Raw genomic sequence first — 26,560 nt, 5'->3', positions numbered from 1 at the left:
CGTACTGATATTTAATCTTCATAATCCTTGTTATCCACTGAGCATTTATCAACATACACGTTATAAAAAACTATGCTTGACTGTGATGCTTAATTAAACAAAATATTTGTTATTTTTAACATGCAGGTTTTTCGTAAGGGACCACTTGGATATCTCCGTCAAGATCCGACCAATGCAGCCTGACTGATAAAAGATCACCCATGAGGGAGCTGCGCGTCAGACAAAACGCCCTGGCCGTGGTCAGTCAGACAGGAGGGGATGCTTCAGGGTTGTCTGCAACTTTTTCTGTCAGCACCACAGTGTGATGGATGAAGATGAAGAGCTGGAGAGAGCAATGCTGATAATCTCTCCTTCCAAACTGTCTGTGCACAGATGTGAGGAAACATGTATTTTAAATTAAAACCAGATCAGTATGCCTGTTATGAAATGTGCATGCCTATGTAGTCTTTATTTCATTTTAATTTTTCCATGTTTCTTTCAGCTCCTGCTTCTGCTGCTGCTTCTGCTACGCCGCCAACGACATCGACCGCCAGAGAAGGTCCAGGCCAGGTCAGGTCAGGACCTGAAAGAGCTCTCTAACCAAAAGTCCTCCTGCCCTGGGACCATGAATTGTTTTTCCAAACTGAATCTTTACGTAAATCTTTCCTTCTCATCCCAAACAGCCGACTCGTACACACGGGTTACACTGGAATGGCAGGGAAGTAGATTACTGACCTGCAAAGGTTTTTTCTTTGTACAAGGATCTGTAGAATCATGGAGAAGGAAGGATCTTGGCATGGAGAAGGAGATGACCTGAAGAGAGTTTGGGGATTTTACATTTAATGATATGAAAAGACAAAGGTGGGAAAAGAGGGAAAAGATCATGTAAGAAAGGAGGAGACTGGCAATAGTTTCTCAAGTCTGTATTTTTTTTGTTCTCTTTGTTCTTTATAGTTTTTTAGAATTTTTTTTTACTAATGCTGCCCTTTGTCAAAAAATGAACTATTAAAAATGTCCACTCATCTGATTATTATTACTATTATTTTTTGTATCTATATGTAGATTTATCTCTTTTATCTTTCTGTTGGAATCTGTAAGACACTCAGGTGGCCCAATTCATTTTAAACATTCATTCTTCCGTAAAAGGAAACGGCAAAACTATTAAATAGCCTTTTTTGTATATTGTATATATGATTAGCATTCAGTTTTAGCATTTAGCATTTAGTTTTTTTGCCATGTTATTGTTGCCCAGAGCGTTCGATACTTGTGTAAAATGTAATCATTTCTGCATCCTTTATTAAGAAAAGTGAATAATGTACAGTATAGTGAGAAGTAAAACAAATGAATGAGTGTGGAGATTGTAACAAGTAATTGCAATTTCAATTAAAATGTTTCGGCTGAATAATTGAAGTCAGTCTTATTATTTAACAGCCACAAACCAAGTTTTGGATATAACAAAGCCATTACATTATCAAGTTATGCTTCAGTACTAAATGCATGTTATGAACCACATTAGCACTCACCTCACAGTTGCTATAATTTAATGATAATCATAAGCAAAGAGAATCATAAAACAAAGGATTCACATTTATTACATCTTTACCCAGAGCGGGATTCGAGCCAGAGTCTGAACAATTTTATAATATTATTTAAGCAACGCCTGGGTGTGGTTTAGCACCACGTGGAAAGCCGTAAAAATGCTTCAATTTTATTGGCTGTCACCGAGTGTCAGTTTTTTACGACTGGCCTAAGACATGGCTGTGAGAATGGCTGCATTAATGCAGTATGTAAATTAAAGGCATGGCTCTCCTGGGCTTGGTGGGTTTTCTCCAGGTATTCTTGTTTCCTATAACTACACGCAGATTACGCGAGTTGGCGTTCCCGAATTGCCTGTTGTGTGTGTGTGTGTGCCCTGCAATGAATTGGCACCCCATCCAGGGTGTAGCCCGCCTAGTGCCCTAAGTGAGAGAGCATTTTATTTGAAATCCTTTCTGTTGTTGTCCAGAGGAGCATGAAAAATTGTGTCACTGTCCCGATACTTATGGGCCCGGAGAGCGATCGAGTAGCCAGAATGAAACAACATGATGCATTACATGAATAAAGTTTTCATAATCTATTCGTTTAACTATGAGTTCACTGAACAAAACATTATGATTATTTACAGGCTACATTATTTAAAAAATACTGCAATGATCAGGTCAAATCTTCCAGCACGAGTTAATCATTCACACACTCTCTTCAGTTGCTTACACACCAGCGGTTCTCAAAACCCAAACACAGCTGTCTATTTTCTGAGCCTGTAGACCAATACTCCAATCACAGTCCCTGTGTTTGTTCCCGTAAAACACTTTCCACTAAACACTTAATACTGTGGTGCTCACTCTCTAAGGCAAAAGGTGAACTCTTTTAACCCTTTTACTGCTTACATAAAAATGCAGTGAAATAACACAGCGCTTGAGGGTCGAACACTGCAGAGCCTTTCTGAGTGCTTGTCTACCAGCACGTCTCATGAGAATCATTTGGAGGAAAAACAAACTTTCACAGGAAGGGTGCAGAAGATGGAGGTAAAGCGGCGAGCTCCAGGTCCATGATGCTCCCGAACAAGTACAGTGTTTCCTCCACTAGGGAACCTCACCTCCACTGGACCAGTGATATGGGTCATGATATATCTCTGCAGAGTGTTTATGTAGTGAAGAAGCTCGTCCCAAATGAAAGTCAGGTTATACTAGGTGGCAGCTTTCACTCCATAGTATGAACTTTTATTAACAGGAGCAGGTATAGCCTCTGATCCTCCACTGCACTTTATCGTGTGTCATGTAGTGCAACATCTCATTGTTTATTGTATCGTAAGTTCTATTAAGTATATACGCTGCTATATTTACTTCATGGTAACAGTCCACAGTAGAATGAACAAGATGAATTGAAGAGATCTTCCCTAAATAAAACTGCAGAGATCTTCATAATCATCATGAGGGCAATACAAATGACTGTGCTCTTATTATCATGCAGGAGGTTCTCCATCACCATCAGACATGTGGTCCATACTGTACAGCACAGCTCATCTTCATGATAATCTTCACAACTTCTTCTTAAGGAGATCCGTATGGTCTGTGTCAGGTTCCATCAGCAGCACAGGCTTGGAACCAAAACCATTTCACTGACTTAGTAGAGTAGAGAATCAGTGGTTCTGGGGAAGACATTAGAAACAATACAATAGTTTCAGGGCCGTTTGTTGTCAAGTTAATGAGATGTTTTGGCCAAACAGAGATGCTAGGATAAATGTGGAATTGTTCTTTTTCAGTTCTCAGATGATATATACAGTATGTATATATGTACTTTTATTTGTCTCCTGTTTTTAATATTTTGAATATTCTTGTGGCCATTAAATTGCACATGCATTAGAGCACCAATGTAGTCCTGCTCATTTAGGAGTGTGTACTGTACTGCTCAGCCAAAAAAAAAAGACGCACACTCCAAGATTCCATCACCGCCTTCAGCTTTGCTTCACATGACCTTTTTCCATCGGTCCGAATGCTCTTCCTTTCACTATTAAACATAGCTCTGGGTTTAAACTGTCATTTTCTTTCACCATGCGAGCATTTACGTGATCTTTGAAAAACACAGGATTTTGAAAACATTTCACATGTCTTGAAGGTTCCTTACAGTCCTTACAGGTTTTCATAATGAGTTGAACAGGTCTTAACATAATTCCGGTATTTTTAAATCTCCTTAGTAGTTTTTTTGTACTGGTGCAGTCTGAAGTGGTTTATTTTTTAGCAGGGGTAAAAATGTGAAAGAACTAAATCTTGATTTATAATTCTGTATAATTTCTGTCATGTCTCTAATCAATTAACTGTAAACAAAGATTATAGATGCACCCTAAATCACAGTGTTTTAATTCATCAGTGCAGTGTAAACCTACTCAGTGTCTTAAACAAACCCATGTGATAAGGGTGACCAGTGTGTGTGTGTGTGTGTGTGTGTGTGTGTGTGTGTGTGTGCGTGAGTGTGCGTGCCCTGGTGTCAGTGTTACCTTTTGGGGAGAGTGTACTGTACATGGTTTTGAATTGAGTGTTTCATTTTGTTCATAGCACATGAAGATGTGTGAAAGTGTGTCGAGTTTCGGGACTAAAACACACTAAAGGGTCAGAAGTGTAGATACTCGCTGTCCAAACAGAAATGTGTACATGAGAGTGTGTCTTTGATTTCTGTATTTGATTATTAAAGAAATGCAAAAGAACCCAGGCAAATCATTTAGTCGTTTGTGTGTGTGTGTGTGTGTGTGTGTGTGTGTGTGTGAGAGAGAGAGACTCAACAGCTTGTGAATGAGTGTTAATGGAGCTGCGTGTGTGTGTGTGAAAGAGGGTCTGTGATTATACATGCGCATGTCAAATGTAGGACTTAGAACAAAAGATCTTTTACCAGTCACACATAACAAAGAGCATGACCTGTGTGTGTGTGTGTGTGTGTGTGTGTCAGAGATAGAGAGTGACATATTCCTCACATCATTCTTTCATTCTTTCATCCTTCACACTAACAGATGAGAAGACCTGCAGTTGTTCCTTGTTAACGTTTGTGTTTATGGCCAAGGAGGTGAAAATGAGAATCAGGGCGTCGTCAGGTCTCACACACACACACACGCACACACACACACACACACACACACACACACACACACACACACACACACACAGTTCATTACCCAGGAGATGTTGGTAGTATTTGTATATCAGAAACACACACACATATTAAGGCCAAAAGTTGATCAGGCATTAAATGACAAATGTTTAAATACGAAAAAATACACAAATGCGTAACACAATCTAGTCTCGAGTGTGTGATGAGTCAGGGCTCTGTGATGACACAGTATATTGTTGATACCGTGATCAGTTGTGTGATGATGCGTCTTCCTGAGGTAGTGTGATATCTTTCATAACACTGAAGCTGTTTAACAGGAGGTCAGTCAGTTTTCTGTCTTTTAAAAAAACGCAAATCTGGTAGTGTAGCTGAATATTGTGGCGATAGTGTGTGAGGATGTTGTTGTAATATTTCTGACGCATCATCCGGTCCCAAACGTGTTTAATGACTGACGTGATTAATTTTACTGCAGATTGTACTGTATTTCTACTCAGCAAGATTTTTACTGAATTGATGTTTTATGACACGCACGTCTTTATGACGTATCTGGATGAATGTATTATATGTTTGCAAAGTTTATCTTTATATCTGAAGCAGAAATGTTGTGTTTGCTCGGGTAGTCCCATCACAAGTGTGTCACAGGCATTCCTCAATTCCTCAACGGCAAAAATGTCGATTGTTTGTTTGCACAGGTAAATCCGCCGCAACGTGTCACAGACGTGTTGCTCACCTAACATAACGGTAGTCAGTGACATCATCAACTTTGACATCATACTGTGAGTGTCTTCACAGTAGCTAAAGCTGGTACGTCAGGCTGAGGTCATAGTTACAGAAACCCCGGATCAGACTGTGACATGCCTACAGTGACGAGGCGTCTGACAGGCAGGACTGAGAGCTGCTGAAACATTGGAGCAGCGTGAGGAGCGGCAGAGAGACGACCACACACTATATTCGCAGGTAATGATAGCATGCAGGGGTCGGGATCTGCACCTGGGTGGAGCTGTGGGTACTCTAGTTTATACTGAAATATTTTCAGACACGTATTTTTTCCTCTTTAGTGTCAGATTATCATTTACGGCGGCACAGTGACGTAGTAATTAGCACTTTCATTTTCCACCTAAAAAGGCGGGTTCGATTCCCATCTCAGGGTCTGTGTGCATGGAGTTTGCATGTTCTCCGCACTTTGCTTGGTTGGTTTCCTCTTTGTACTCCAGTTTCCTCCTACAGTCCAAAGACATGCAGATTAGGTGTTAATTAACTGGTGCTTCCAAATTGTGTATGAATAAGTGTGTATGTGTGTGTGTGCTCTGCAAGGACCTCCGCCCCGTTCAGGGTGTACCCTGCCTCCGGGGATAGGCTCCAGGCCCCACTGCAACCCTGTACACAGGAGTATTGATGATGATGGCGTATAAATGTGTGAATATTTATATGTTTTTTATAACCTGAGGTCCTACCAGGGTTATAAAAAATTATGAATAAATACAACAGTCCTTATTGGCCTCCACAGTGTCTATTTGGACTACAGAGGTTCATGTATGGATGAAGGTACATGTATCCTCACTCTCATCGTCTATACCACTTCTTGTGTATAAAGTGTCGGTGGGCCTGGAGCCTAGATCAGGAGACTCAGGGTACGAGGCGGAGTACACCCTAAACAGGGTGCCAATCCATTGCGGGGCACACACACACACACACTAGGGGAAATTTAGGGGACGCTAATGAATAATTAGTTCTTGGAGGAAACCCACTAAGCACAGGGAGAACCTGCAAACTGCACGAACACAGACCCCGAAATGGGAATCGAACCCGGACCCTGGAGGTGCGACGCGACAGAGCTAATCACTACGCCACCGTGTGGCCTTGTGTATAAAATTCAAATTCAAATTCAAATTCAAATTCAAATTTTATTTGTCACATACACAAACATACACAGTACGAAATGTAGTGAAATGTATTATACGACTGCCATTGACCCTAAAAGAGAGTTAAATTTTACAAATAAGAAATAAATATGAATAAAAGAAATACGATAGAAATTAAATTACAAAATTAAATTAAACTAGGAAAAATAGAACTAAAAATAAAAATAGAAATGTGCTATGAAAAAATAGAACTAAAAATAAAAATAGAAATAGGATGTACAAAATAGAAATATACAGTGCAAATTGAAATATACTTTACGGTGTGTGCAAATATGCATGGAACAAAGTGTCTTAGTGCAGACTGCACTTATATTCAACTAATTATGTTATACATAAATACTTCATGGACATATTACATGATTTTGTGTGTGTGTGTGTGTGTGTGTTAGTTGCACTATGAGGTTTTTATCCGTTAACAGTAAAGACCCTGTTACGTGTGAGCCGCCCTGTGACGCGTCCTGACTGTTTTCTTAGCAACAGGACAACTTTGTGTGTGTGTGTGTGTGTGTGTGTGTGTTGAAGTGAGCGCTGCTCAGCCTGCCGTGGGGTAAGTAAGGACAAAAAAAATGGCCGAATGGAGTGTGTGTGTGTGTGTGTGGAGACGGGGCGGTTATGGAAATAAATGGGCGGAGTTACGTGCGGTGGGGGCGTGGTTAGCGTGTGTGTGGCTACACAAAGGCGCAGCTGTGGCGCGAAAGTGGCGCGCGGGTGCGGCTTGTACAGTCTCGTGCTGCAGTCGGTGTAAATAGACGCGTTAGTTTTGTTGTTGTTTGTTTTTTTATAATCTGGATCTCGGTGTTTCTCGGCCGTGTGTAACTTTGGATTCCGGACCCCGGCGTGTGGAGCGGAGCTTCTCACTGCAGCTGGAGATCTTTCTCCTCCTTTGTTCCGGAAGTTCAATTGTTCTCAGTCTTTGTGCTCCTCATGCTCTCCTTCTCCTCCACACGGACACAGTGAACAGATGAGACGGTAAATGCGTTAATCACCCCCACCCCCCGACCGACCGACCGAGTGTGTGTGTGTGTGTGTGTCTCAGCTCGGAGGGACTTCAGTAACTCCGATGTGTTTTCCTGATGTGTATCTGTGACTCACTGTGCAGTAAAATGTTTTCCTTTCATTTGTAAAAAGATCAAAGGGCCGATGTTGTAATTTGTTTTGCGTTAAACCCCCGTAATACCGTTTCCGTGCGCACGTGAGCAGTGATTTTAACTTCCCCGCTGTCGCCTCGCGCGAGCTCGTAACGCGCTCCTGTGTTCAGCAGCATTGCGTTCTCGCGCGGTTTAGGGTTTAAGTGTCCCGAGCGAGATTAAAGCAGCGATAAGCGACTTGCACGCGCTTCATTATGTTGCATTGTGAGCTCGTGCTTAACTCCACCAGGCTCCATTGTAAGTGCACACTGCAGCTTTAAGACTGGACCACGCGCTGGTGTTTATCCTGATTTATAAATGCATCACAGTGATGTTGAGTGATTCAGATCAGCTGTGGTGGTGTTTTTTGTTTTTATTTATTTTAATAAAAAAAAATAAATGTAAACTTTGTTCTTTTTTTTAATAATTTTGGGCTTCAGTGTTTACATTATATTTCAGCTGAGGCTTTCTGTAATGTAATTGTGATGTATGTTAATATATAACTTACAATATTTTGTTAATCCAAATTAGCAGTTTTTGTTATTTTGGCACAAATGTGGATCTTTGTTGCTGTGCATTGATTTATTTATGTCCTGTCGTCTTAAGTTTTTTTTTGTATTGTTAGTCAGCCAGGTTAAAAATAATTTGTTGTTGCTTTACTTTTGGATCTAAAGAAACCATTTACTTGTTAATGGGGGGAAAAATACACAAGTGACAGGATTATATATCCGAATAATAAGTGGCCTGGTTTCACCACGGTGACATTAATAGGGAAAAAAAAAATCACAAATCCCAGACGTCTCTGTATCTGGCCCCGAGAAGCGTCTAGTCGGTCATGTTTGATTGTTAATGCATGCGTGTTAATCAGCATTGCGTTCTCAGGAGGTATGAGGTTTAAATGTGTCTTGAGCGAGATTAGAGCAGCGATAAGTGACTTGTATGAGTTTCATTGTGTTGCATTGTGAGCTCGTGCTTAACTACACCAGTCTCCATTGTAGTGCACTGGAAAAATGCACCATATAAAACACTTTCTGTAATGCTGTTTGCGATGTCTGTTAATAATCCTGTTTAATGAGAACCATATTAAGTTATTTATTTTTGGTCCTGAATGTCAAGTATTGTGATCTATATTTTTAAGTCCTGAGATTTTTTTTTAAGTTAAGCCTTTTATATGTTTAGTTATTTTTCTAGTACAGAATAGTCAGCTAGATTTAAAATGATTTGTTGCTGCTTTAAGTTGCATACTTCTTAAGTAAGCATCTGCCTGTTAATGGGGAAAACACTAGGCGGATAATGAGTGACTGAGTGATGCCACCATGAACCCATCACTGATCCCAGATGCCTCTTTACCTGACTCTGATAAACATCAAGTCAGTCATGTTGATTATTAATACGTGTGTGGTGTTGTGCTGCAGGTTGTGACCTCGCCCGTGTGTGGATTGAACATGTGTGATCACCTCCAGCACTACTTTTACGACGAGCTGGACGGAAGGATCGAGGACTTCTTAACGTCCACGGCGCCCAGCGAGGACATCTGGAAGAAGTTCGAGCTGCTCCCCACGCCGCCCGGGTCTCCCTCCAGGACCTCCCCTGCTGGACGTATGGTATTCCCGCTGCCGGCCATAGAGCGGAGCTCATGGGCGCCGGATGATTACGGCGTGAAGAAGCTGGACCCGCTGGACCTTTTTGGGAACATGAGCTCAGTGGTGATTAAGGACTGCATGTGGAGCGGTGGCTTTAACGCCACCAGGGTGAGCCCTCTCCCAGAAACTCATCAAAACGAACTGGTGCACGTGAATGCGGCACGGATCCATAGTGCAGCGAGACAGCCTGACGTACAGACCGCGAGATGCGTGAACCCTGCCGCCGTCCTCAACCTGCCCGTGCCCCAGGCCAGAAAAACCCTGGCGTCCTCAGGATCAGAGTCTCACTCGGACTCATCCGGTAAGAGCTCCGGCACCTGCGCAGTGACGACAATGCAGGGATGTTGTTGAGGAAGCTGTATGGACTTCCTGTTTAGCGCGACATGGTCATTTCGGAGACGCATCTTTAGCTCAGGAGTGAGAACAGGAAGTGATGAAAGAGGTTTATTAAGTGAATCCTTAAAAGATTTCTTTTAATCTCGTTAAAAGAAATCGAACGTAGTGTGTTTTTAATACTTTAGCCATTTTCTGTAGTGCTCCTAGAGGAAGTGATGTCATAGGGGCGGGGGGCTTCAGCTTCCAGAACTTTGTACACCCTAAAGACATTCTGCACGTCCCCTTCAGTCTTGTAAATCTGTTTAAATGTGATGTTTTGTTCTGCTCGATGATTTGAATACTTTTCATATCTCTAAAGTCTAACTGTGTACCCTGAAGTTCAACATCTTAGAAACAACACCTCCGGGAATATTCTCTTAAACGTAACCAAAAGTCGAAATGTACGCACATGCCGTTGCAGGCTTTTGAGACCGTTGTAGAGGTTTTAGAGCTTTAGACTATGTATGAGTGTGTGCTTTGTTTCCTTCCTCAGATGATGGCGATGATGATGACGACGATGATGATGAGATCGATGTGGTGACGGTGGAGAACCGGCTGAAGAAGCGCACTCGCACTCCCATCACCATTGCTGTAAGTGCCGGCCCGCGCAACAAGCACTTCCACATCTCTCTGCACCGGCAGCAGCACAACTACGCCGCCCCATCTCCCGAATCTGAGGACGAACACCGGCTCCACGACCCCGACGACGACGACTGTGACGCAGAGCCGCGCGATAAACGAGCCCGTGTGGACTTATCCGCTCCCTCGTCTTCGTCCTCCTCTCCCGCCAGCTCGGACTCCGAGGACGCCACCGAGCAGCGCAGGAACTTCCTGGAGAGGAAGAGGAGGGATGACCTAAGATCTCGCTTCCAGATGCTCCGGAATGAAGTTCCTGGTCTGTCGGAGTCTGCGAAAACCTCCAAGGTGGCCATCCTGACCCGCGCCACGGAGTACCTCCTGCAGCTGCAGGCGCGAGAGAAACGGCAAGCGCAGGAGAGGAAGAAACTGCGAGCCAGACGACAACTGCTGCTGCGCAAAATCAGCGCCCTGAAAAAGCCATGAAGTCACAACTGTAGTTTATTTTGCATAACAAGTGAAAGGTTTCTTTTTTATAAAAAGCTAAAGTGCACTGCCACACCGAGACTTGATACACAGAGATAAATTCAGAACTGAATAAAATACCAGAGATCAGCATGGTGACTCAAGTGCAGATAAAAATACATAAAATCCTCTTAAGTTCCTACGAGAACCAACACTCTAAAGGCATCTGATGGGGCTTCGTCTCGTCTCGCAGATGTGTGGAATCCTGAGACGCTGCGCTTTCCCGCTGGAGGAGCGTCGTGTGTGTTCGCTTAGGACTGAAACAGGGAATAAAATGGAAAACACTGAGCTCGGGCATGTGCCAATGTCTGGTTCTTCAGAGTGATTGGTGTGTGTGAGCGTGTGTGAGTGCGTGTGTTTCATATTTAAAGAGTAAAGTGGAGAAATTAACAGCTTAATGTTCAGGTGTGTGTGTTTAATGATTAAACTGACCAGGTGATCAGGTGGTCATGGCTTTACACCAGGTAAACTTTGCACATTCAGAGCAGGAAGTGTTTTTTTTGTTTTTTTTTCCCCCCTCCCTCCCCATAAGGTAAAATGATCCATTTGTGTGATGGTTTAGCTTCTGCTCTCTGATAACAGCGGTGCATGTCTTTCCATGTTTTCCTAAATTACCTCAGTGTGTGTGTGATTTTTCTGTAGTATTTGCACATGCTCAGTAGAGGTGTGGAATTTTTGTTTTGGACACAACTCGAATCTGCACAGCGGTGTTGTAAATACTGTTTGTTTGTTTTTTTTTTCCCCATGTCACAGATTCTATTTTGCTACGGTAAAAAAAAAGAAATTAAACGCAATTTAAAATGTATGAAGTCTTGGTTATTTGTTTAAAGTTGTATGAGGAAGAAAATGTATGATAAGTCAACGGTCTGTTTTACTTCCCTGACCTGAATGACTGGTTACACACACACACACACACAATGCACAATGCACTGGATTCAAATAAAGAATGAAAATCATGCAGGCTGGTTAAAGAAAAAGACACTGGTTTAACTAGTTTAGGTTAGCAATAATACAGCACTTGTTCCAATTAAATTTTTTTACATTTTTCAATATTTGGAAATTTAATGTGTAAGTTCACTTTATGTGCAGAAGATGGTTCCTCCCTGTGGACTGTAATGTTCTCGCTGTATAATGTAAAGCAGCGTCCCGCCACTACACGAGATGTGTTCGGTGTCGGCGCTTAAACCAAAGAATCAAACTGCAATCACCTCTGGCCTGTTCGTTAGGGATGATCTAAGGATAAAATTATACATGTATATATTTTTTTAATCATTTTATTTTTGTAAAGAAAGTAAAGCTGAGAAACGTCACTGCTGGTGCGGGTCAGGGGTCGCTCAGTCGTTACAGCACTGGGTTTTTGGTTCGGGAGATCCCAGGTTCAAACCTCACGACCACCTGTGGGGCCCTTGAGCAAGGCCCTTAACCCTCAACTGCTCCCAGGAAGCACGTCCCTGTGACTGAGGGCGTCGCCCCGATGCTGTAACCCTGAGCTGAACCCGGAGGAAGTGTGTGAACATGACAACTCAGCTTTATTACACACTGTTTTTATTCTTATTATACCTGTGTGTGTATTATAATGAATTTAGAAAGTTGCTGTCATTCTTAGCCTCCATTATTTATTTACTTACTGGCCAAGTTTGAGAGGTGTCTGGGGTGCCAATATTTTCATGCTATACACGTCTGAGGGAAACCATTAGCATTTCCTCACTATGAACTCACTCACTCGAGTTTAAACACTTGTTTTCTCTGGGGCTTCCCGAGCTTTATATTTATGTAATTAGTTACTTAGTTGCTTTGTGGAGACAAGAGATGAAAGAGCGTTAACGGGTTCAGAGGCTTTTGCCCTGGAAACGCCGCATCATTCGAAATCCCCACTCTGAGTTCTGATTGGGCGGAGTGGCTGTCGCTCAGACAGGGCCTGCGTGTGATTGGTCGCAGTGGCTGTCGCTCAGACAGAGCCTGCGTGCGATTGGTCGAGTGCACAGACGGACACACCCACAGCGAGAGTGAGAGAGAGAGGTAGTCCAATAAGAAGACTTTTTGTTTTTGTTTAATTCTATTACAAATAACTCAGTGATTCGGTTTAAAACATCTAAAATATGTCCTAAAATACTAAAGATTGTCTGATGTTCGGGTTAAATTGTTCGAAATTGTTCCTTATTTATAATGTCCATTACATGCAAAATAACACATTAAACAAATATCAATATTTCTGGGGTTCAGAAAAAAAGTGTTCTGCGCATCAATTTGTAGCATTGCTGTTTTGTGCATTGTAAACATGACATTTAATGTAATTCTATCATTACATAATCATATAGACAGGGCTTAAGGCTTCTGAATAGGAGTCGTTGGGTTGTGTTGCTCGTGAGAATACAGCGTGCAGTGGAGGTATTTAAACTGTTTCCATGAAGATTCATTACCGATTAATCGCACGTGGTGCACATCGCTGCTGCCCTCTGGTGGCTGGCTGTGTAATAAATCAAAATCATACTGCAGGCATTTGTAGTGTTATATTCACCATACTGCCATTCAGTACTGCTCTAGAACCAAGGGCGAGAGCCAGAGTACGAGCTCTAACGACGATTACAACAATAACAACAGAATGACATAAATTTTATTGACAACTCAGAAGCCACGTGCTATTTAAATACACGTATGTTAAAATCTCTTTTGTTAACATTAGTGTCAATATTAAAAGACCATACTAAGCAAAAGCTTACACAATTTATTACATTAATTTATTCCATTGAGGAATGTTTACATGAGGACTTCTCATAAACATGCTAACTGTGGTTTTATTTCTCTCCACGCTGAGCTTTAAACTGTGGCTTTAAGACGGCGAGTTCGTGTCCATTCGTCAGCGTGCACGTCAATCTCCGCGGAGACCAATAAGCACGTCAGCGTTTCCTGACACGCCATTGGTGGATTTGTATTAAACCCCGCCTTCTGTGCACCGCGCGGTGAATTTAATTGGTCGCGTTCAAATTTGAATTCTCCCCTGCTGCAGTGTGGCGTCTCAGAAACGACACTGAGGCGGAGGAGACTGCACGAGCTCCTAACGGTGATTGGAGTTTTTGTTTGTGTTTCAGTCAGAAAAGTGAATATAAGTCATATTTATCATAAAACCTGAGGTAAGTTCAGTAATATAACATCGTGTCACATTGATTTCGAACTGCGAATATAACTTTTGTCTTGGCTAACTTGACTGATTCTTGGTTATAACGGTCACGGCAGCTAGCCTTGTTCGTGTGTTAGCATATAAACTATAACATAAACTAACAGCATTAAAACACAAACCCACAGGAATCCTCATGGCGTTTCTCATGAAATATCAATGGTAATGTGTTTTTTATACGCTGACATTGTTGCTGATTTGATAGAAAGCTGAACTAATACGTAACTTCTATTGTTTTGTTTTTTGCTAGCTAGCTCATCGTTTTAGAATTGTTTAAAGGCTGTGGAACGCGTCATCTGTTTAACACTTATATTATTAACTGCTTAACTACTTGACTTTTATTAAACCTAGCATCCACTCCAAGTTAAACTGACGAGTGTGTTAGTAGAGGGTTAAGAGACTTTAACTAAAATACAATACTCACTCTTTCTTAGTACGGTCATTTTTGTGTGTTCCTGTTTTATTATTTACATGATGCACTTCCACCCAGTTAGCCAGCTAGCTTTAGCAGCAGCTCCATCTCTTATTGGGGTTTTCCTCCTGCAGAATTCCTGACGTGTTAAAGGAATCTGAAGTTGAGACCCTGGGGTGGAACAATAACAATCATTTATGTTTTAGTAATAATCAATGAGCTTAAATAAATAAAGACTGGAATCTAAATACATTTATCTGCTTCACCATAAGTCCTTTTTAAATTTTAGTTTTAAACCTGAAACTCAACGCTAATATTTTATTTTCTTTGGCACTCTTTTATAGTCCCATGGCTGTGGTGTGTGTGTGTAGAGTCATGCTTTCCTCTCTCCCCACACACATGCACGCACACACACACCTCAGCTGACTGGAGTAGTGTGATCATGATCATCTCTTCACTCCCTCACTCAGGGCTCTCAGATTAATGTCGATGATTCAGGGCATCTGACTTAGAACAGATTTTCCCCATTAGACTGAGTGTGTGTGCGCTTCAACCAGAACTAGTCGTCCTAAGTTTTCATGAGTTGTTCTGTTCAATCACCGTATGAAGACTTACAGACTTGATGCATAAAGGCAAAGACTTTTGAATAATGTAATGCCATAAATATGTTTTTGTTGCACCACTGAAGCTTCTGTGCTCGGGACAGAATCATTTATATCTGAGGCTGATTGGCTGATCACCCATCACAGCCAATCGACCAATTCATCTCTATTATAAACGTACAAATATTTGTAAACGTATAAAAAATTCATTTGAAATCAGTGTGGCATTACGTGAATCACCACACAAAAGAATCGCCATAACTGAATAATTTTTTTTATATTATTTGATGATTCTTTGGTATTTGAACTTTAAGTTAAAATAATTATACAGTGGAACCTTGGATTGCGAGCATAATTTGTTCTGGAAACAGGCTTGTCTACCAAAACACTTGTATATTGAGTGAATTTCCCCCATAAAAAATAATTGAAACTCTGATGATTTGTTTGACAACCCAAAAAAATAAATATTTAAAATATAATTTTTTAACAATATAAAGTAAAAATAAAACAAAGTAACCTGCACTTTACCTTTGAAAACAATCATGGATATAGTGATTGAGATTAAAGAGAGGAGGGTGGGCTCAGTTGTGATGCTCAGTGTCAAATGAAGAAGCACATGCGTGTCACAATATACTAGATGATATTTGGTACTCCGATATCATGACTCGCTCGTTTATCAAGTAAAAATTTATTTAAAACAAATATTGAATATCTTGAGTTTTGTGACGAGCACAACATAATTTTGTTTGTCGTGTTTATGAACCTACGGTGATTTTTGTGCTTACAAAGTAACACTGGAAAGGAAAATTGAGTGTTTTTGTACCAAAGAAGCGAACTGATTGCTTCCCGTTAATGTTAAAAATTCCGAGTTAAAAACTAAAATCACGATGTCTTGGGTAGGTGCGTTGACGTAATTAATTATCGTCCTGATATTGGGTCAGCGCTAATTGTACGGGTTGAAGTGTGATTTACGTTTTCACATTTCTTCACTCTTTCTCCGCAGCGCTTGTGACTTTGCTGTTTATTTACAGTGTGAAAGTGTGTTCCTTATCAGCACGCAAACACTCATGACGTCTGGACTGGGTGTGGTTTTAAACTGAAATGTTCTGTTTCTCTCAGTATGAGCTCGGAGGTGGTGAACGATGAGAATCAGGGCGCTCTGCCCGTACACAAGCACTTCTCGTCCGAATCAGCCGCTGACATTTTTGCTCTGGATCAGCCCACCGGCCGGCCGTCCATCCTGAGACAGTCTCAGGCCGAGAACCTTAATAAAAACATCCCAAAAGGAGTGAAGGTACGACTGCTCATGGGCTTTCTTTTGTGAAGCATGTTTATCTCGTCGTAGTTCATGTCTAGAACAAATTTACTCTGTCATGTACAGTTATACCGCCGTACGTTATTCTAAGTAAGATAATGTGGTGGTTTCTATTCATTTATTTAAAATTTTAAGAGCATTTACAAACTGATAAGGGGCGGATGATTGGATGTTGTACTTGACCTTTTATAATAGTTAATGTATATTTGGGGGGAGCAGCTTCACTGGTCTGAGTGTGAGAGTGCGGTCCCGTACACCATGAATATTCAGAATATATTTTTGTTCTCTTGATGGGTTATAAATTTTTTTTTTTTAATGATGTGCCCTGTCTGTAAAATGCTCTATTTGTGATCTGTAAGCAATCTTGTTTTGTATGTTTATTTTTTTTATTGATTAAATTTTATTTTTTTAGTATGTTTACATTTATCTTAGAAGTCCAGTTTTAGTCGAGCTAACAATCTCGTGTAAACATGTTACTCTGACTGAAATCAAGTCAGACTTTTCAGAGTCAGACTCGAGTCACCCAGAAGTTGAATAAAATGTGTAACCGCAGAAGAAGCTGTAAAGATGTCCATGTTTTCACCTCTCCACATGCTACCGGTTTGTGTCTTTGTCAAGTGTAATGAATGAACTTGGGAAAAGGTCCACTGCTCACAAACTGAAAGTGTTTATATCGCCACCTGTTGTGGTGGAGTGGGACATGCTTTGGGCCATAAATCAATTCCCCTGCTGCGCTTGTGTAACAGGAGAACGGAGGTGTGATTTTGAACAGCTGAATTGAGTTCTAACCAGAGCTCCACTTAACTGTGCATGTAAATATACTGTGTGTGCTGATGTATTGTTTTATTGTATAATGACTCTTTGTTCATTCAGGAAGTCTCTCTGATCGTTCCTTCCAGGTTTGTTTCCAGACTCCGCTCAGAGACCCGGTTACAAAAAAGATAATGTCCCCGAGTCGTGTGGGCAGGATGGCGACTCTCGACGACTGCGCTAACGCACTGGAGTCTCTCACGCTCAAGTGAGTGCTCAAGGTTTTAGATTAACCTGCATGGTATTAGTTTGGTGTTAAATATACCCTCAGGGCTCATGATGATGTCCCGGTGTTTCAGGTCTCCGACTCCACACAGCGCTCCCTTGCTGCCAATCCACATTCCTGCTAAAACGGACACTTCCCTTCCTGACGACGACATGCCCATTCAGAGCAGAGGAGGCTACGCCATCGACTTCGACAACCTGGAGTCTGTAAATCCTTTCCAGAGCTCTGGTAAAATGATCCTCTCTCCACCCAAACCTGCTGCTCTGCTGTCTGACACCCTGATCCTGAGTGAGCCTGCACCGCCCGCCTCATCGCCTGCCCCCGATCAGGTAGAGAAGGTGACGGAAAAGATCGACATGGGTCTGGATGAGACGCTTCCTTTTATCCCGTCTGTCGAGAATTCCCTGGCAGACTTTTCTGCAGACGGTGCGTCCACAGACAGCACGGTGATCATCGAGCCGAGGAAAACCCCGCCCGCCGATCACAGCTCTGACGAAACGATGAACGTAGAACTTTCTGAACCTGCTCCTGTAGTGCTTGAAGATGTGACCGATTCACTTTCACTCCCTAAAGGATCCTACCAGATCGATTTCGATAACCTTGACTCGGTGAACCCTTTTAACACAGGCGGTGCAAAAATCCAGAACTCTCCTCCCATCTCCAGGAAGTCACCCGTCTGCGACTTGGTTCTGTCTCAAGCTGAGGATGTGAGCTCAAGAGAGAACATCATCGAGATGCCTGTCGTGCAGGAAGAGAAACTGTCCACCACAGTGCAGCTCAGCCCTCCAGAGGTGGCCGCAGACACAGCTGCCCCCTTAGTAACCTCCCCTAAAGATGCTCCCATGGTGCTGGAGTTCAATTTTGACGACGATGCCGGTGTCAAACGCAAACCTCCACCCAAACGCCTCGGCTTAAAAAAGCCTCCGCTTTCCAAAACCAAACCTGATGGTACAAAGCCAGAGTCTGTTCCACCAGCTGAGAAGAAAAGTCCAGAAATCAAAGCCAGGGCATGTGACACAGAGGCCGACAGCACACCGACAGACATTCCTCCAGCCAGAGGCGCTTACTCTATCGACTTTGCTAAGTTTGATGATCCGAACTTTAATCCTTTTGGTACGGCGGTGAAAATGGGGAGTTCTCCTCCTCGCAGTGCTCCAGGGCTGAGTGAAGTCTCTACCGGTCCAGTTCTGCTGGAGAACCAGGAGAGTGCTGTGGAGAACCCTACACACAGGTCAGTGATGGGAGAACTGGGAGATGTTTGTTCATGTGCATATTAGTGTACATTTCTACAAAAAATACCTCAGCGCCCTTCCCTTTTTTTTTTTTTTTTTTTTTTTTTTTTTTTAGTTTCAATATTTAAATGTCAATCAGTCCAAAAAGAAACTATACGTAGGATTTATGATGTATAATTCAACACCTTTAGATTTACTCAGAAATAAATGGGAGACTGATTTAGATGAACCAATTTCAGAGAAAATTTGGCACAAAATAATACAAGGAATTTTCTCATCAATTTGCCTTAGACATGCTGTAGTACAATTTTGTGCATCGTTTACATTGGTCAAAAGTCAGACTTTCTAAGATTAAAACTGATAGACAACACATGTGACAGATGCAGGCAGGCTCCTGCAGCTCTGACTCTGATGTTCTGGACCAATATTTTTGAGATTTTATTTGGAGAGATAGTAGAGCCATCTCCATTTATTGCATTGTTTATGGTGCCTCCAGAAAACACCAGTTTTAACCAAAGGAAAATTAAAATATTGGCCATAAATTCCCTTTCGGCTAGGAGATAAATTTTGACCTAATTGAAAAACCATGATCCGCCAACATTTAGTCACTGGATTAGGGAAGTGATGTACTGGCTTAAACTGGAGAAATTTAGGTATACAGTTAGAGGATCTACTGGGACATTTTATAATATTTGGCACTTTCTTAACTTTTGCTGAGTGCATGGACACAGATAATATTGTACTGTAAAGGAAGGGTGTGGGGAAAATTACTTATTATTATTTAATTTTTATAGACATCTGATTGTTTTGGCATCTTTGTTTGTCTGGTTGTGGGGGGGTTGGTTTTGTGTTTGTGTGTTTGTGTGTTTTTTTTTTTTTTTTCTGTATAGTTTGAAAAAAAAAAAACTTTGATCAAAAAAAGAAATAAACCTCAGGGTTAATAAATCAACTTGGGTTATTGAAAAAAAAAAACCTGTGTCCTGTGTGTTTAATGCTGTTGGTTTATAAGTGACTGTATGTGTTTGAACAGCTTTGATTCCACCGAGCCTGGAAATGCAACAGGACCTGAACTGGCATCTGCAGAGGTGAGTGTGAAGCATCACGTATTGGGCATTATTAGGTTGCATTCACACTGCAGGCAGACATTACATCAGTCTAATTAGATCATGCTCCTAATCTGACCCACCTGAACACAGGAATGGGGTGTTTTCAAGATAACTGTAAAGGCAGGTTATCGTCCAACTTCTATAACTCACATCTTCAGTTTGTGCTTTTGTGCCTTTTTTTTTCTTTTTAATTATATATGATCTTTATTTTTTTATCTAACTATTAAAAAAAAAAAAAAAGAAGAATTTAAATAAAATACTTCGAATGTTTATTCTCCGAAGCCATAGGGAGCCACAGCAAAGAAATGAAAGAGCCGTAAGTTGCCGACACCTGCACTAAACATTTGTAAGATTCAGAACATTTGTAATTCAGACTGTTGATAAAAAAATAAGTGCTGTTCAGACTGGCATGTAAAAAATAAGATCTGGGTTACATACAAGCAATAAGACCATCTGAGGTCCTGAGAACAGTGGTTGCTAAATAGACGTGTCCAATCACCTCGACATAACGGATCCATCATTTTTCCCCTCAAACTTAAAATAGTTTTTCCTGTAGATTGTAATTTATTCGACTTGACTGTGTCTCGTGTCTGCTTGTGCAGACAGCAGAAGAACACGAGCCCTTACTGGTTCCTGAAGCCCACCAGCCCAGTGTTCCTGTCATTTCAAAGCCTCTGCAGGTGGAGGAGCCGGCTTTCCTCCACGTCCCGACCCAGAGCACAGAGTTCGACATGACCACGGCCGATGATGAGTTTGTTCCCGGCTCCATGTGTAAGTGTCTGTATGGGTGTGTAATGTGAGTAAGTCTTGAGGTCCTTGTGTAACTCCTCCCCTCTGTGCAGTCATGCCGAGTGACCTGGACGGACAGATTGATTATCTGGAGCAGTTCGGGTCCAACACTGTGAGTGGATGGGTTTTTAACATGGCTTTTTTTTTTTTTCTTCTTTTTTTTTTTTTTTTTATATATACAGTGGTGTGAAAAACTATTTGCCCCTTCCTGATTTCTTATTCTTTTGCATGTTTGTCACACAAAATGTTTCTGATCATCAAACACATTTAACTATTAGTCAAAGATGATATAATTGAACAAAAAATGCAGTTTTTAAATGGTGGTTTTTATTATTTAGGGAGAAAAAAAATCCAAACCTACATGGCCCTGTGTGAAAAAGTAATTGCCCCCTGAACCTAATAACTGGTTGGGCCACCCTTAGCAGCAATAAATGCAATCAAGCGTTTGCGATAACTTGCAACGAGTCTTTTACAGCGCTCAGGAGGAATTTTGGCCCACTCATCTTTGCAGAATTGTTGTAATTCAGCTTTATTTGAGGGTTTTTTAGCATGAATCGCCTTTTTAAGGTCATGCCACAACATCTCAATAGGATTCAGGTCAGGACTTTGACTGGGCCACTCCAAAGTCTTCATTTTGTTTTTCTTCAGCCATTCAGAGGTGGATTTGCTGGTGTGTTATGGGTCATTGTCCTGCTGCAGCACCCAAGATCGCTTCAGCTTGAGTTGACGAACAGATGGCCGGACATTCTCCTTCAGGATTTTTTGGTAGACAGTAGAATTCATGGTTCCATCTATCACAGCAAGCCTTCCAGGTCCTGAAGCAGCAAAACAACCCCAGACCATCACACTACCACCACCATATTTTACTGTTGGTATGATGTTCTTTTTCTGAAATGCTGTGTTACTTTTACGCCAGATGTAACGGGACACGCACCTTCCAAAAAGTTAAACTTTTGTCTCGTCGGTCCACAAGGTATTTTCCCAAAAGTCTTGGCAATCATTGAGATGTTTTTTAGCAAAATTGAGACGAGCCTTGATGTTCTTTTTGCTTAAGTGGTTTGCGCCCTGGAAATCTGCCATGCAGGCCGTTTTTGCCCAGTCTCTTTCTTATGGTGGAGTCGTGAACACTGACCTTAATTGAGGCAAGTGAGGCCTGCAGTTCTTTAGATGTTGCTCTTGGGGTAATTTTGGTCGGCCGGCCACTCCTGGGAAGGTTCACCACTGTTCCATGTTTTTGCCATTTGTGGATAATGGCTCTTACTGTGGTTCGCTGGAGTCCCAAAGCTTTAGAAATGGCTTTATAACCTTTACCAGCCTGATAGATCTCAATTACTTTTGTTCTCATTTGTTCCTGAATTTCTTTGGATCTTGGCATGATGTCTAGCTTTTGAGGTGCTTTTGGTCTACTTTTCTGTGTCAGGTAGCTCCTATTTAAGTGATTTCTTGATTGAAACAGGTGTGGCAGTAATCAGGCCTGGGGGTTACTACAGAAATTGAACTCGGGTGTGATAAACCACATTTAGGTTATTTTTTAACAAGGGGGGCAATCACTTTTTCACACAGGGCCATGTAGGTTTGGATTTTTTTTCTCCCTTAATAATAAAAACCATCATTTAAAAACTGCATTTTTTGTTCAATTATATTATCGTTGACTAATAGTTAAATGTGTTTGATGATCAGAAACATTTTGTGTGACAAACATGCAAAAGAATAAGAAATCAGGAAGGGGGCAAATAGTTTTTCACACCACTGTAAATAAAAGCTTTGATGTCAATAATTCTTTTGTATGTGTGTAGTTTAAGGAATCTGCCCTGCGTAAGCAGTCCCTCTATCTGAAGTTTGACCCTCTGCTGAAAGAAAGCCCAAAAAAGGCTGCAGCAGAAAGCTCCGGGTTCAGTCTGCCTCGTCCCTCTCTGGCCATCCGGTCAGTCAGCATCACCTTGAACTGTGAGCACTCGCCTGATTTGATGTGAGTGTTTGTAGTAAAAGCTGTGTGTGTGTTGCAGGATGATGGAGGCTGCGAGGTCAGAGGTCAGGCAGAAATCTAATCAGGAATGCCCAAAGCTACTGGAGGACTTCCCTGCACCGGTGAGATACACATTAACAAACGTACACCCACACACACTGAAGAGAGATCTGTTGAAGGGGTTAAAGCGTTTCACTGGTTCCTGTGTTCATGTCGTGTTACACGGGAGTTTGTGACCTGGGGCAGTTTATAGATGCCCCTTATTCAGAAAGACTTGGGGTTATTTCTTCCTCAACAATATTTTTATTGATTTTAAACGGGGATATAACAGGGTAAACATGTAATGTTTCAATACAGATTTTATAAACCCCTATAGCACTCACCCCGCCTTTCCTTATATCCAAGCCAGCTTTACATGTATAAGAGAAACTAGACGCCAGGCATAAAAAAAAATGAAAGAAACGAGAAAAAAAGGTGCTGGAAGGTTTTTGGTTCTGCGTGCAAAAAAAGGGAAAAGACTTGGTTATTTTATTGGGTTTCTTATAGGGATGCACCGAAATGAAAATTCTGGGCCGAAAACGAAACCGAAATTTTTGGATGCACTTGGCCGAAAACCGATACCGAAACCGAAAATGGCTTCATTAAAAAAACATGTTTAAAATATTTTCTTTTTGTTTGTATTTAAAAAAATGTTGCATATTGCAACTTTGCTGTCCTCATCTGAAACTTTGAAGTGCTTCCAAACCGCCGACATACTCCGTGTTTGATGCGTAATGACAGCGCGAACGAGACGGGAGGATGGGAGAGGCGTGGCGACAATTTCGGCTTTTATTTTCGGCGCTTTCTTACGTTTCGGCCGAAACCGATAATGCTATTTCGGCCGAAAATTTTCGGCGGCCGAAATTTCGGTGCATCCCTAGTTTCTTATTATACCTCTGAGCAGTTGAGGGCCGAGCTCAGGGAAACAATGGTGACAGCACGGTGGTGCTGGGTTTGAACCCATTACCTCATAATCAGCAGTCCAATGCCTTAATCACTGTTAATTTTGTCTGTAGACCTGAGTTTATAGAACACTGAACTTTGATTCTCAAACTGTCTGCACATCAGTGCTTGGAGTGCTTTTACATTCACATAGCTTGGTTTGTTCTCATGCATGGGTTCGAGTGTGGTGGTGTTGATCCTCTTATGTTAAGTCCAATGATAAATTAGATGTAGTGTTATGTTAAGTCCAATGATAGTGTCCGCACTGATGTGTGCCTGATGGTTTTATGTGAGGGTGTGCTGCAGTGCTTTAAACGGAGTGTTTTGAGGGAACAAAAAGTTCAGAGAAGTCAATTCAAACATGCGTGTGTGTAGGTGGAGCCTCCAGCGGTTCAGGACCCCATCGTGGTGGACCTGCTGGTGCCGACGCTGAAGCAGACTCAGAGGAGCGATGATGTCATTGTGGACATGCTGAAGTACACACAGAAAGACCTGGACACTGCTCTAGAGAAGGCTCAAAAACAGGTAGAGTGAAACACACAGCCGGGCAACAGGAAGTGGAGGATGCACACAATTAACACACGAGCTTCTGTCTCGTCCTCCACGTTTCTCATAACGCTGTGCTACTGAATGACATCGTCTTTATTCATAAATCTCACTGGTTCTCCAGTGCTGTGGGAACAGGAACTCTAGAAACTGCAGAGATCCCCTTTAAACTTGTGTGTTCCTGTAGGCTGAGGAGCGCGAGGCAGAACTGAAGGCTCAGATTGAGAAGATGACTCTGGACAATCAGCACATGGTGTAAGCTTATCTTCAGGTTGGGTGTTGCTCAGGTTGGGTGTTGATTCTGTGTCAGTGTTTAAGCTCACATCTTCTTTCTCCCTCTCCAGGCTGATCGTGTCAGAGTTCGAGGCTGTTATTGCTCAGATCACAGGTGTGTGTTATAGCAAGTCTCCGCTTTCTGTGTTTATTAAAAACCTGCATGATTAAACCTTGATTGACTTGTGTGTGTTAACGTCCAGCTGAACACAAGCAGAAGGAAGAGCTCGCGCAGGCTGAGCTGAGCAAAGTGCTCGAGGAGAAACAGCAGCTGGCTAAAGACCTGAGCGACATGGAGCGCTCCTTCTCCGACGTCGTCAAGCGCCTGGACCGCCGCAAGGAGGTCATCGACGGCTTCAAGAAGGTGCGCTGCTCACTTTCTAATGCACTGATGCACTCTAAGTTCGCAATATGTTTGAGTAGGTTGGCAGTGAGTTTGTAAGATGGACGCTTCGGTTCTCGGGTTGTTTGTCACATGGTGGTGTGTTAGATCCATCCTCTGGTGTTATAGATCTCATCCCTTTAGATAACTGCACTGTTTCTATACAAGTCTCCTTTAAACTGTTTTTTTTTTTTTTTCTTTCTTTTTTTTTCTCTTTTTTTTTTTTTTTTTGTGTTAGAACGAGGAGACACTGAAACAGTGCGCTCAGAGCTACTTGGCCAGACTGCAAAAGGAGGAGCAGCGTTATCAGATGCTCAAGACTCATGCTGAGGAGAAAATTGACCAGTAAGAGCTCAGATTACTGACACCGTCACATCACTGTACATCCTTCACAAGGTGCAGTTATGTCTGGAGATTAGTAAGAAGTTCTGAATAGCAGAGAACCAGTTTGTCTTCAGGTTTTGTGAACAGGAACGAGCAGGGGACTGACTGATCAGAGGAACCGGACAGGATCTGGAGTGTGTTGACTCGAATGTGAACATGTGTTTCTGTCTGCAGGGCGAATAAGCACATAGCCGAGGTGCGCACCAAAATGGGAGCGGAGGTTTCTGCTCTTCAGGTGCAGCTGAAGAGAGAGCAGCTCAAAGTGCAGTCCCTGGAGAAGAACCTGGAGCAGAAGGTACCACACTGTGCTGAAATGACTAAACCCACTTTCCCCCTTATGTTAGATGTTGCGAGTCATTAATGTCTCACTTCACTTGAATGTGAAAGCTGCTAGTTGGTACAAGATTAACTAGTTCAGTGTGTGAGAATTTTTTTTTCTTCTGTTTTTTCAGACCAAGGAGGTGGAGGACGTCACCAAGCTGTGTGATGAGCTGATCGCTAAAGTGCAGCATCACTGAATTTCACATCTTATTTATGTCCGTCTGTGTACGTGTGTCTCTTTATGGTTGTTGTTCATCCTGTTCTGACGTAATAAATAAAGACTTTTACTGTAAAGTTATTTACATAACCTTTACCTGGGAGTTTGTGACCTTGAGGTCTACAGTGAACTTCTCTCGCACTAATAAAGATTCCTTTAATGTTTATGGAACGTGTGTTTATGGAAGCAAATCACTTCGCACTTGCGCACAACTCAATTTTGGGTTTATTTTTTTTATGGGTTTGTTAATTGTATAAACAAACACTACATGTTGGATGTTTTACTAGAGATGGACTTGCAGAACCTAGTGTGAGAGTGGGATATCCATGGAGGGAGAACTGAGATTGATGCTGTATTAGTTAGAACAGTGTGTGGAGAATAAGAGCAAAAACAAGCAATGCATAAATACTGCTAAAATATGGTGGTGAGATTAACAGAGATTTTGTTTAATAGGGGAAAAAAAACTTAATTTATAAAGCTAATGAATGGGGTCTTCAATTTAAATCAACTTGACTGAAGTTCGAGGGATTTTAAGAACTTTCTCATTGTGCTTGCACAAAAACATCTTTACATTTTAATGTTGCATCACTCCTACATACACCAGGCTACACTGTAGGCCACGATGGTATTAATGGAAAGACCAGAATAATATAGTGGTGGATTAGAGAGAGACACACACAAGGGCAAACAAATGAAAGCTTGAAGGCGGACACTATCACAACCACTTTTGATTTCAATAAAACTCTTTTCAAGCAAATGTTTGTTTGTAGCCAGAGACTGCCACTATTGCACTGGAGTAATATGGCTCATCACCAAAGCAGCTTGTTTTAGGACTGTTAGACACATGTAACTTTAGTTTGGTTGATCAATAACAGGTCAAATTTTATTTGTCACATACACAGTCCGCAGTGTAGTGAAATGCTTACCTTAGGTCATGTATTTGTTACATATTTTTTTTTATCTCCTCGTCAGCTGATGCTTTTATTGGTGAAGTTACGACTGTGCTTATCACTTTCTTACACAACACCTCTGGTAACC

At 41.7% G+C, this 26,560-nt stretch overlaps 2 protein-coding genes across 4 annotated transcripts; both read left to right on the top strand.

Annotated features, from left to right (window-relative positions):
• Window positions 1-5,479: 5,479 nt before the first annotated feature.
• Window positions 5,480-11,233, top strand: mycla (MYCL proto-oncogene, bHLH transcription factor a). 2 transcript variants are annotated; one of them, XM_053501390.1, is made up of 3 exons: window positions 5,480-5,574; window positions 9,082-9,610; window positions 10,178-11,233. In XM_053501390.1, the coding sequence occupies exons 2-3, from the start codon at window positions 9,112-9,114 to the stop codon at window positions 10,744-10,746; spliced, it is 1,068 nt and encodes a 355-aa protein (XP_053357365.1). In that variant the 5' UTR covers window positions 5,480-5,574; window positions 9,082-9,111; the 3' UTR covers window positions 10,747-11,233. The 2 variants fall into 2 exon arrangements, with proteins under 2 accessions (XP_053357365.1, XP_053357364.1); XM_053501389.1 differs by lacking the exon at window positions 5,480-5,574 and adding an exon at window positions 7,228-7,508.
• Window positions 11,234-13,795: 2,562 nt separating this feature from the next.
• Window positions 13,796-25,688, top strand: tacc3 (transforming, acidic coiled-coil containing protein 3). Of its 2 annotated transcripts, XM_053502840.1 has the most exons (16): window positions 13,801-13,916; window positions 16,094-16,268; window positions 17,189-17,307; window positions 17,399-18,556; window positions 19,588-19,642; window positions 20,266-20,434; window positions 20,506-20,564; window positions 22,249-22,376; window positions 22,459-22,540; window positions 23,775-23,924; window positions 24,133-24,200; window positions 24,290-24,333; window positions 24,422-24,582; window positions 24,839-24,945; window positions 25,159-25,279; window positions 25,437-25,688. In XM_053502840.1, the coding sequence occupies exons 2-16, from the start codon at window positions 16,095-16,097 to the stop codon at window positions 25,500-25,502; spliced, it is 2,661 nt and encodes an 886-aa protein (XP_053358815.1). In that variant the 5' UTR covers window positions 13,801-13,916; window position 16,094; the 3' UTR covers window positions 25,503-25,688. The 2 variants fall into 2 exon arrangements, with proteins under 2 accessions (XP_053358816.1, XP_053358815.1); XM_053502841.1 differs by lacking the exon at window positions 16,094-16,268 and having other exon boundaries at window positions 13,796-13,916.
• Window positions 25,689-26,560: the final 872 nt, after the last annotated feature.

This window comes from Clarias gariepinus, chromosome 8 (assembly GCF_024256425.1).
Source record: "Clarias gariepinus isolate MV-2021 ecotype Netherlands chromosome 8, CGAR_prim_01v2, whole genome shotgun sequence".
Classification (NCBI taxonomy): Eukaryota; Metazoa; Chordata; class Actinopteri; order Siluriformes; family Clariidae; genus Clarias; species Clarias gariepinus.
This window is presented reverse-complemented; position numbering and strand designations above follow the sequence as displayed.

What these genes read in the sequence shown, in the direction of transcription:
- tacc3 (XM_053502840.1), top strand. Translation starts at nt 16,095, where the DNA reads ATGAGCTCGGAGGTGGTGAACGATGAGAATCAGGGCGCTCTGCCCGTA. An exon ending in GTGGAGAACCCTACACACAG is followed by an intron (nt 18,557 to 19,587) that starts GTCAGTGATGGG and finishes GTGTTTGAACAG; the next exon opens with CTTTGATTCCACCGAGCCTG. An exon ending in GCTGAGGAGAAAATTGACCA is followed by an intron (nt 24,946 to 25,158) that starts GTAAGAGCTCAG and finishes TTCTGTCTGCAG; the next exon opens with GGCGAATAAGCACATAGCCG.
- mycla (XM_053501390.1), top strand. Translation starts at nt 9,112, where the DNA reads ATGTGTGATCACCTCCAGCACTACTTTTACGACGAGCTGGACGGAAGG. An exon ending in GTCTCACTCGGACTCATCCG is followed by an intron (nt 9,611 to 10,177) that starts GTAAGAGCTCCG and finishes TTCCTTCCTCAG; the next exon opens with ATGATGGCGATGATGATGAC.